Consider the following 10550-nt stretch of genomic DNA (forward strand, 5'->3'; position numbering starts at 1 on the left):
TTATCGGGACGATAGAATTCTTATATCGGGATATGAGATTTGTACAAATGTACAAACTAAGTACAATAATCAAACAAAATGACATATGTATGCATAATATTATCCCTCTCACACGCACACACACAGAGGTATATCATTTTGACCCCCTCATCTTTGCAGAGTTGTTGTAATTCAGTCACATATAGTTGTATACATAAGGATGGGTTTAGGGAGGTGCACCTACTTCAGTCGTCTCAGGAAGTGCAGTCACTGCTGGGCCCTTTTTGTCACTGATTTGGTGTTGCTGGTCCAGGACAGGTCCTCTGTGATGTGAACACTGAGGAATTTGGTGCTCTTCACTCTCTCTACTGTGACACCAGCAATGCTGAGCAGGAGATGGACAGCCTCGGTCTTCTTAAAGTCAACGATCAGCTCTTTTGTTTTGTCAACATTAAGAGATTATGGCATTGCACCAAAGTGCCAGCCACTGCACCTTCTCTCTGTATGCATCATCGTCCCTAGCTAGTTATCAAGGCAGCCAGACTGTGTCTCTGTAACCAGTTGGAGAGCTCCTTACATCGCACGGCATGATGAACTTGCATTGCTTTTTCCAAATGTTAAATGGAATAGCTAATCTGACATTTAATCTGATAGCTAATCCAAGTGCTAATCCCTTAATTAATCCCAAAGCTAATACATTTGGTAATATGATTTAAACTATTAAGGATAGAAAAGGTCAAAATAAATCTTTGGGTTTTTTTGATCCATTTCCCTTTAATTCTGTTTACTCATTTCTCTTTTTTAAATTGTACTTTAAAAAGATTTTGAATTTTTTTTTTCCTTTGGAATTCTAAAATGTGTTTTTTAATGAGAGTTATTTTTTATGTTTTAGAAATTGATTTGAATATTTATTAATGTAATAATCATTTATTTTACAATATTGACGCACACTTTATTTATGTCTAAATAAATAAAAGAATTACAAAATTAATTTGACTCTTCTGTTCCCCCATATAACCCTCGCTGCAAGCAGCAAACAGCAGACAGCCTGCATTTAGAATTTAGCAGCTAAAAATCCAAATGTTCACCTCAAAGGTTTGATGGAAAGTCTGGCATAACATTTGTTTTTCAATAAATTCTAAATGTTTTTGTTGCGAATCTTCATGGCATGCTTCATTACTGGAAATGTTTCAGCTGTGAAGTAGAAGAAAGCCGAGGTGTGGGATGTATGGAGGTCATCGCGGCGACGACTCAGAGTGGAAAACAGCAGCATTACAGCATCAGTCCAGGTAAGGTTGTTGAGTTTCGCTTTCCAGTCGTCAGAAATGAGGCTTTCGTCAGTTTAATGTCACAGGTGGAAGGAAACGCAGGCAGAGCTCGGACACGATGGAGACGGAAATACTGAGAATGATCTGCGCCGGCCAAGGAGCAGTCAACACGGAGGATTTAGTGTATAATCTGTTTTCCGGAGATCCCACGAAGTTGTCGGAGATCATTTGTAACCAAGAGAAATTTGTTTCGTGTTGTCCAAACGGACAGCCGAAGGTGGTGGCCAGGACCCGCCTGAGACTTTGCAGAGTGAAAGACTGTCTGGGGATATGCAGGGGTCTGCACCTGTGCAAAAACATCCTCTTCAGCGGATTCTGTCAGTTCACTCAGCTCAGGTAAATATACTGGACTTAAAAGTAAGTAACAGAGCTTATTTAGGGAGTGTTATTTATGTCATGTAGTTATATCACATATGGTTGTAAAATCAACAGGTTTAAAGTCCAGGACACTGATGGTGCCTTTAGGTATTGTTAGGAAAATCTGACAATTTACAGCAGTTTGACACATTTATTCAAAAAGCTAACCTAAACAAGTAACAAAATGTGGCTTTGAGGGCCAGTAGGAAAAGTTGCTTTCTGGTTGTCTTTTAGACTGAAGCTTAGCTTTGAAATGAGTAAAAAGAGTGACAGTGAAAAGAACATGGCTACGTTCATCCACAGAACAGAAAGATTTTCCAACATCAGCAAAGTTTACTATGAAAAATAAAAACTAAAGCAGCTGCTGCGTCTACCCAGCCACATAGAAAACAATCTAGTACTGGGCTAATCCTGTTTCCCAAGCATGTTTCCCTAAACTTCAAACTTAGTTTTCACATTGATGTCGTACTGTTTCTAAGAGTTATCAGGGTGGCTGTTTGCCTTGAACCTAACCGCTGACTTTGTACCATGCAGATAAGCCTTATTAATCATTACACAAAGACAGCTGTCTCATATGACGCTGTTTTTTGTTTTTTTATTCTTAACTGAGCAAATAAATGCTAGCACGCCCAGTCATGACTCAGTTGTGTGGATTCTGTTATAACAGGAGGGGCTGCAGCTTCTCCCATGAGCTGACCTCTGAGCATAACCAAAGACTTCTGAGGGAGCATGAGCTGGAGAGCCTGAGCCGAGAGGAGCTGTGCACCCTGCTGCTGCAGAGTGACCACACAGTTCTTCCTGATGTAAGTCTAACAACACACAGCATGAACCGGACAAGTTAGTTTGCATTAAAATGAACTGTCACCTTTTCTGATATTTGGCATCTTCCAGCTGATTTTACTCCCAGCTTTCAATTATTTAATTTCCTTTTTTTTTCTTGTTCTGTAACTGATTGTTACCTCACTAATTTAATCATTTAATCTGTATTGTCCTCCACTTTTCCTGCCAAGTTTTTATACGCAAGCTTAAGTGTAACTTTATTAAATACTGGATCTGTTGATCAAGCAAGCCCTCCATCGACTTCACAAAACATTACTGCTTTGAACAACAACAATATAAAAAATGAGAGAAGACGTCCTGTTGTATAGAAGTTTATGTGAAAATGATCTCACACTGACCGCTGACCTCAGTAAACAGTTAACCTTGTAGTTCTTGGAACCATTTAGAGCAAAGTCTAAGGAGCCTGGAAAGAAAAGGCGTCTGGACTTCTTTAAGTTGCTTGAAGACGTTTCACCTCTCATCCGAAAAGCTTCTTCAGTTCTAAGGTCAAACGTGGAGAGTCCCAGATTTAAACCCTGTGGGAGTATCTCCCCCCAAGAGGGACAATGGACCCCCTAATAATCCTCTACCTAATCACACGAGCCAAAGTCTGAAAACGGGTGTAGGTCAAAATCATGTGTATCGTGTGATTTGGAAATCACACGATACACATGAAGAAATATCACTTCCTTCTCTCTCTTTAAGTCCTTAAGTCCTCTTTACGTGATTGTAAACATGAGCACAGTTTCGAGATCAGCCTTTTATGTACTTCACCTTTATAGGTGTCGACAAACATGTCAATGAGGCCCGCCTCCTCAGAATCCTCCCTTGCAACTTTAATATTTTTATTAAAACGGTGTCTCAGTTGTAATTATCTGTAAAAGTCTGTTTTATTTAACCTGTAAGTTTCACTGAGTTGTAGGAAGCTGTCCATGTCTGTGTTGGTTGAGATTTTACAGTATGCTGTAAATTCTCTAAACACCCCATCCAAATGTGCTGGTGTGAAACCAGTATCATATCCTACCCAGTATTTACACTTCCACGAAATTTCGACAGAAACCCTGGTAGTAGCCCACCATGCCGAGAAAATGGCGGAGCTCACGCCTAGTACAAGGAGCAGGGATTTTTGCCAAAATAGGGCGCACTTGTCCTTGACCCACCTGTTTCCCTAGATACGTCACAGTGGCTTTGCCAAAATCACACGTGGCGAGATTGAGGGCGAGGGATGCCCTTTCCAAGTGATGGAACACATCAGTGAGTGTTTATGCTCTGACCAGGTGTCTGAATAGACGACAATATCATCTAAATACACTTCACAATGGAGAACGCTTCCCAGCACGATATTCATGAGCGTTAGAATGTGGCGTAACAGTAACAAACTTCGCAGAACCGACCATATTGACACAATCTTCCATTCTGGGAAGAGGATAGGAGTCGGGTTTGGTCACCCTGTTCACCTTCCGAAAACTCATACTAAACTGCGGGGTTGTATCTGTTTTAGGCACTAGGAGACACGGGGGGACTCCACGCACTAGAGCTAGGAACAGCAAGATGATTTTCCAACGGATGAGAAACTTCTGTCTGGAAAATGGCACATTTAGTGGGATTCACCCGGTAGGCATGCTGTTTGATTGGAGGGTGGTCCCCCACATCGATATCATGCTCCAGCACAGTGGTACAGGAAGGAGTGTCAGAGAAAAGAATAGGATGATTCTCAATCAACCAACACACGTCACTTTGAACAGCATCATTTAAATATGACCTTAGATCACTTAGGATTTCAGAGTTTCTAAGTCGTGCACAGCCCTCAGCACAACCGAAAACCACATCATCACTTACCGGGTCATACCAGGTTTTGGAAACTGGCACCCCCACAGTCGCAACTGTTGATACACCACTAGCAAAGTAAGGCTTCATCATATTGATATGACACACACAACACTGTTTCCTTCACTCAATTCGCGTGCACTGTATACGGACCACTGAAGGAGTAGAAGTATTAAAACTTTGTCACCAACCTCAAATTTCCTTTCCACAGCTTTCTTATCAAACTTCCTTTTCATCTTTCCCTGCGCTGCAACAAGAGCGTGCGATTGCGCATGCTTTATGCAAACACTTTCTAAAAGAACTCGCATAATCCAACACATTTTCCTTAGGAACATCTATGTCAAACAGAAAATTCTCCTTGAGTAGTTGCAACGGGCCACACAGTGTGTGACCAAACACCAGCTCAGCAGGGCTAAATCCTAGCGACTCCTGCACGCTTACCGCTAAAAGAAGCAGCGGCAACCCCTCATCCCATTCCTTTCCAGACTCAAGGAAAAATTTCCGCATCATAGATTTCAATGTCTGGTGAAAACGCTCGAGTGCACCTTGCGACTCCAGATGATATGCACTAGACTTGTGATGTGTAATACCAAGTGATCGCAAAACTTGAGCAAAAATCCGAGACATGAAATTAGAGCCTTGGTCCGTTTGGACAGATTTCGGCAACCCAAAAGTAGAAAAGAAGTTCATCAGCGCCTTAACAATGGATTCAAAGTCAGAAGATACTGTGTCCCGATTTTGTTTTAGGAAGTGGACCAACACAGTCAATGAGTATGTCCTCAAAAGGTTCCCCTAAAACTGGAATAGGGTGTAATTAGGGCTGCCACGATTAGTCGACTATCAAAATCGTCGACGACTGATTTAATAGTCGACGCGTCATTTGAAGCTTTGTAAGATCCCAAAAGACGCAGGAATAAGTAGCAGGATTTAAGAGTGTAATAACGGACTGAAACAGAAGATGGCAGCACTGCATGTACAAGGATGCCAGCTGACGTTAAACCCCGAAGAAGAAGAAGAAGCTGTGCCCCAGAATTCATAGCGCAGCCCAGCTCAGTTTATAACAATGGCGGCAGCTAGTTAGTTTTAATGTTACTCTTATTATTCTTTCTGGGTCACAGAATAAACGTTTAACATATTTTCAGGCGAGAATGTAGCTGTGTAAACCTCAAATATCTGCTCAGTTTATCAAGACACCGCATATTTTCAAAAGCGCTCCGACGTTTTCAGAGACGTCTGTTACCCACTAGCTCGATAGCTAGCCGGGGGCTAGGCTAACTAGAGCCGTGAGAACACCGGACTCCCGGCAAATCGTTTTCAAACCCACCGCTGTCTTTCGCTACTCAGGTTAAACATATATATATATAAGTCACTTAGATAACTTAAAATGTTATTGTTTGGCTTTTTTCAGTATTTTATTTGTTCCTGAGTAAATCGGTTTGGCTGAGATTAAAGTTATAGTTTTTACACAGCTGAGTAAACATCAAGCAGACAGCTGATTATCAGAAGTGTGAGATGCTCGAGAATTTACTCCAGTGTCCTGTTATATTTTAGATAGCAAGGAGTTTATTAAACTTCACCGAAACAATCTGCAAATTTCATTAAAATTTAATAAACTATCATCTTGTCTTTATTTTTAGTTAGCACAGACCTTACACACTTAAAGCTGTAAGCTAATGATAGTTATATACGAGCAGATGCTGCTGGTGCAATAAGCTGTACGTTTTACGTCCAATGGATGATGATCTGATTAGTCGACTATCAAAGTAATCGTTTGTGGCAGCCCTAGGTGTAATGGAGCGGGTGGAATGGTATGTAGATACTTGCAAGTGTGTGTGAGTATGTACATAGATGTAGGTGTATATATAAACGAGCAAGATACACTGTATATCTCCAAGTGGAAAAATTACATTTTAGTAACTTCACATTGCCTTGGGTGAATCCCCCCCCCTTCTATTTTTTTTTAAATTTTGTTGTTTGCTTTTCTTTTTTCCTTTTTTCCCTTGTTGTGTCTGTGTAAATGTTAATGTTCCTGTTGAATAAAAATAAAGTTGGAAAAAATACAAATAAAGAAGTTGGACATCACGATGGCTATATTCATCTTTTATATACAGTATACTTTTGTAACTCCCCTTTTCCCCCCTTTCTCCATCAGATATGCTACAACTACAACAATGGTGATGGAGAGTTCGGCAGGTGTCAGGATGGTGATGGTTGCAGGAGGCTCCACATCTGTGAGAACTACATCAGCCGTGAATGCAGCTGCTGGAAGAACCACGATTTTAATGCTCCACAGCCATTCAAAGCTTTGAAAGCTAGAGGCGTACCTGACACACTCTTTCAGTCCTTGAAGGCTACTTATGCAAATAAACAGGCTTTGAAGCTGGCTGGAGTCAGTGACCATGGTCAACGAAGTCAGAGAGGCAGAGGGAGAGGTGGCCATCAGCTCAGCAGAGGCTTTAGAGGAAACAGAGGAAGCCACAGCAGCCGCCCAGATCTGCATCGAGCCCGTTCACTTAGTAACATTGCTGCAAACATTGATGGCTTTGACCTGTGGTCCAGCGATGGACTGAATGAAAGTGACGATGACAACTCTCCCACCAGTGACATCACTGTCGCCGCTACCAGGAACAGGGGCAACCATCAGCGTTTTCAAAATGCTCGTTCCTTAAGTGACATTCATGCTGCTGTCAATGATGAAGCTGCTAAAGGTGGAGAATGGCAGAATAATAGACAGAGGCCTGTCAGAGGTAAGCAACAGCTGAAAATACTTCTGTGGGGAGATGAACTAAAACTGCTGTCTGAATGAAGCCTGTGAAATATCTCCTGTTTCTTTCAGATAAAACAGGGATCTGCATGTACTTCATCAAAGGTCACTGCAAACATGATGGTGAGAACGTCATGGTTAGTAAGTGTTTGAGGCTTTAATGTAGTTCTTTCTTGACTTTGATCAGCTGTCTTTCTTCTTTCTTCTTAGATCGATGTTTTAAAGCTCATGACAAGATGCCGTACCGATGGCAGGTCCAAGAGGGACACCAGTGGACTGATTTGCCCGATAATGAGACAATTGAGAGAGACTACTGTGACCCCAGTAACTCATACAGGTACTTACATTTATTCTGCAACTCAGACATCTCAGGGTTTCTTAAGATCTAGTGGAACTATTAAGCATTTCCACTTTTTTTCAAATATGCGTTGATAAAATAACAGATGCTTCTTTTAAACTAAAATCAAGCTCAGTGTATGTGATAGTAATTTTTATGAGGGTAAAAGGTTTTGATGTTGGCTCTGTATGATGTCAGTGCAAGATAATGTTCTTAAAATGGTCATTTCAGGCACGCAGCGTTTGTTTCACGTACCACATTATTCACCAAAATTATTATAGTGAAATTTAGTTTAAATCACCACAAAATACTGAACAAAGAATCATAAAAATCATCAAAGTTTTTGCATAACTGACCATCTTCATGTTAATACTTTGATTGTTTTTTTGCAGTAGCACCAGCCCGGCCGTGCACTTTGACACGATGACCTGTGGATGGAACAAAGTGCGTCGACTCTCGACAGAAAACTCGGTGATTGAGCCGACCTTCATCCACACCACCGAGTGGCTTTGGTACTGGCAGGATGAGTTTGGGAGTTGGAACATGTTTGCATCCGCTGTGAGTAACTACAGAGTGTTTGCAGAAATTTTGGCAGATTGCTAAGACATTAAGGCACGACTTTAACAGTCCACTGTGTATCCACATTCAAAAAATGTAACTAATTGTGAGTCTGATTTAATAGTTTTATTGAAAAACACAAATAAACTATTTGTAATGTGAAAAATCCCTCATAGTTTGAGCCTGCAGTGGTTTGTTTCCCCTACAGGAGAACTCTACTGTGCATTTCAGTGCTTTTCAGTTTGTGTTTCATGTTGTTGTTCTATCCTCCAACAATATCATCCTGATCTGGCATCAGCAGTGATTCCATTACACTCAGGGAGAAATTTTAAATGAAAAAAATATATGAAAAAACTTTTCCAGCCAGGAATCATATTTGGCTGCTAGATAGCAAAAGTTGCAGAGTAGCTTCCAAAAACTAGCTTGTAGTTCATGGATTGTCACTTCTCTGGTGTGGAAGGAGCCTGAGCTAGTACCTAGGTTTCAATGTTATTTCAATGTGCAAAAAAAACATACCAAAACCCATTTTTGTACCAGCCCGTAAGCATATTCAGTTCTGCTGTAAATTTGGGTGAGCTTTTTAAGGCTGTTTTTTGGTACTTAAGTGCTTGATGCAGTCAGGTCTCCTTAAAGACAAAGTTTCTCTAAAAGAATTATAATGATGCTGATTTACGATTAGCTCAGGTATTATAATCAATCAACTTTATTAATGTCCCAGTGCAGGTTTGAGGTCAAAAACTCGCTCAGTTTTCTTGCTTTGCAGACTAGTGGACATAAAACAGCAGACATCAACAGCACAAAGCTGGAGGAGAAGTTTCTGGCCAATGATAAAGACGTGTTGGAGTTCACTGCTGGTTCACACTCATATTCACTCAGTTTCCAAGGTAAACAAAGAATATGGAAACTGTCTCTGTTTGCTGACTTCAGAAATGCTAACATGTACAGCTGGCTTTATAATTATTATGTAAGTTTAAACTTTTTTACCCGTCAGACATGATGCAGACAAACAAGCATTATGGCACCAAAAGGCTTGTGTGCAGGCGACCACGGTTTGTCTCTGCTGCAGATGTCCTAACAAAGAGAGTCAGGTACGTCATCCCAAAAACAGCCCCGCAAGAAAGTTTTCAAACCCCTTTACCTTTTTTTTCTCAATCATGAGATCTTTGAATGCTGCTGCAGCTTCATTCTGACAGATACTCCACTCGAATTCCAGTTGGAGATGGGATTTGATTTAGAGATATTGGCTTAAACCTAACACATTTCTGTTCAGTACTGATGGGTAACCATGCCAACATTCGGGTTTTCTCTTGGTCATAGAAGTCTAAAAGAAACAAATCTAAAAAAAAAAGAAAAAAAAAAAGTGTGTGTGTGTGTGTGTGTGTGTGTGTATATATGTGTATATATATGACAGAGACAAAAACCATTATTTTGTACCAGGTTGTAATCTAAACATTATCCACAAAAGTGGGTCAACTTTTTAAGCTAACTTCAAGTGGCCATTTAAGGAATTGCAGTTGTTTTGGGGGATTTCAATGCTGATTTAATTTTTGACACAGCCAAATATCTCTTTCAAGAAGACGAAACGTGACTCTAAATGAATTCTGATGTTGATTATTTACTCATGGAGATGTAAATAAGTAGCTAGCCATATCAGTAACTGGTCATATTAGCTTTTTAGTCAACAAAGATTTCACAAAACATGATGTCTACAGGTTTCTTAGAGACACTGTTGAGCTACTTAGTAACTTAACTTAATAAGACTCAAAGACTGTAGGAACAACCCTGATTGTTCTTAAATTCTTCTGTTTCACTTATTAGCTGTGTTCATTTGGCTCGCTTGTATGGGATCAAATCCTTATTTCACTCAATGACATGCAGATCAAAGAACTCGGTAATTTGGGGTTTTGTTTCTGAATTTTTGGTTGATCTCTCCATTAAAATGAAACGACCATCAAAATGAGAGACTTTATATTTTAATTTCTTTGTAAAGTGAGCAAATCTACAAATTCAGCAGGGTATCAAACAGTTATTTCCCCGTCTATGTGGAGCCTCAGCATGAGTCACAATTCTTTAGTTTGGGGTTGTTTTTTTTTTTCTTTCGTTGGTTTGTTTTTCAAGGAATTTGCAAGAAATTAAAAATATGATGTTTTTCATTGTCGCTTATAACAGAAAAATATTTTATTCATTTAAAATTAAAACTTAAAGTTTGAATAAAGAAAAGAAGTCTGCTTACCGCAGTGATCATTAATTACATTTATCTGATGTGTGTTTTCAACCTTTAAAAACAATAATTAAAGTCATTCTAACCCTTTCTCTCTGCAGAAGGCCTTTGGTTCAAACTTCCACTCCAGTACCAGAAACCTGGGACAAGACACAGACCCCTCAAACAGGATACTCGGTATTGTAAAAAAAAAAATTATATATATATAAAAACACCCAGCACGCCCCTGCGGGCGGTTTATCCTTCAAGCTCGGGTCCTCTACCAGAGGCCTGGGAGCTTGAGGGTTCTGCGCAGTATCTTAGCTGTTCCCAGGACTGCGCTCTTCTGGACAGAGATCTCCGATGTTATTCCCGGGATCT

At 40.2% G+C, this 10550-nt stretch overlaps 1 protein-coding gene across 1 annotated transcript in view; it reads left to right on the plus strand.

The window, feature by feature from the left end:
• Positions 1-10550, plus strand: part of LOC102214328 (poly [ADP-ribose] polymerase 12-like) — a 31869-nt gene that overhangs the window by 16101 nt on the left and 5218 nt on the right. The window contains exons 2-10 of the mRNA XM_005733094.1: positions 1334-1643; positions 2332-2467; positions 6463-7057; positions 7147-7197; positions 7285-7411; positions 7804-7969; positions 8733-8853; positions 8961-9057; positions 10292-10367. Of these exons, the coding sequence (XP_005733151.1) occupies positions 1366-1643; positions 2332-2467; positions 6463-7057; positions 7147-7197; positions 7285-7411; positions 7804-7969; positions 8733-8853; positions 8961-9057; positions 10292-10367 (1647 nt within the window). The 5' untranslated portion in view covers positions 1334-1365. The remainder of the gene's footprint in view (positions 1-1333; positions 1644-2331; positions 2468-6462; positions 7058-7146; positions 7198-7284; positions 7412-7803; positions 7970-8732; positions 8854-8960; positions 9058-10291; positions 10368-10550) is intronic.

This window comes from Pundamilia nyererei, unplaced genomic scaffold, assembly GCF_000239375.1.
Source record: "Pundamilia nyererei isolate P.nyererei 1_Seehausen unplaced genomic scaffold, PunNye1.0 scaffold00050, whole genome shotgun sequence".
NCBI lineage: Eukaryota > Metazoa > Chordata > Actinopteri > Cichliformes > Cichlidae > Pundamilia > Pundamilia nyererei.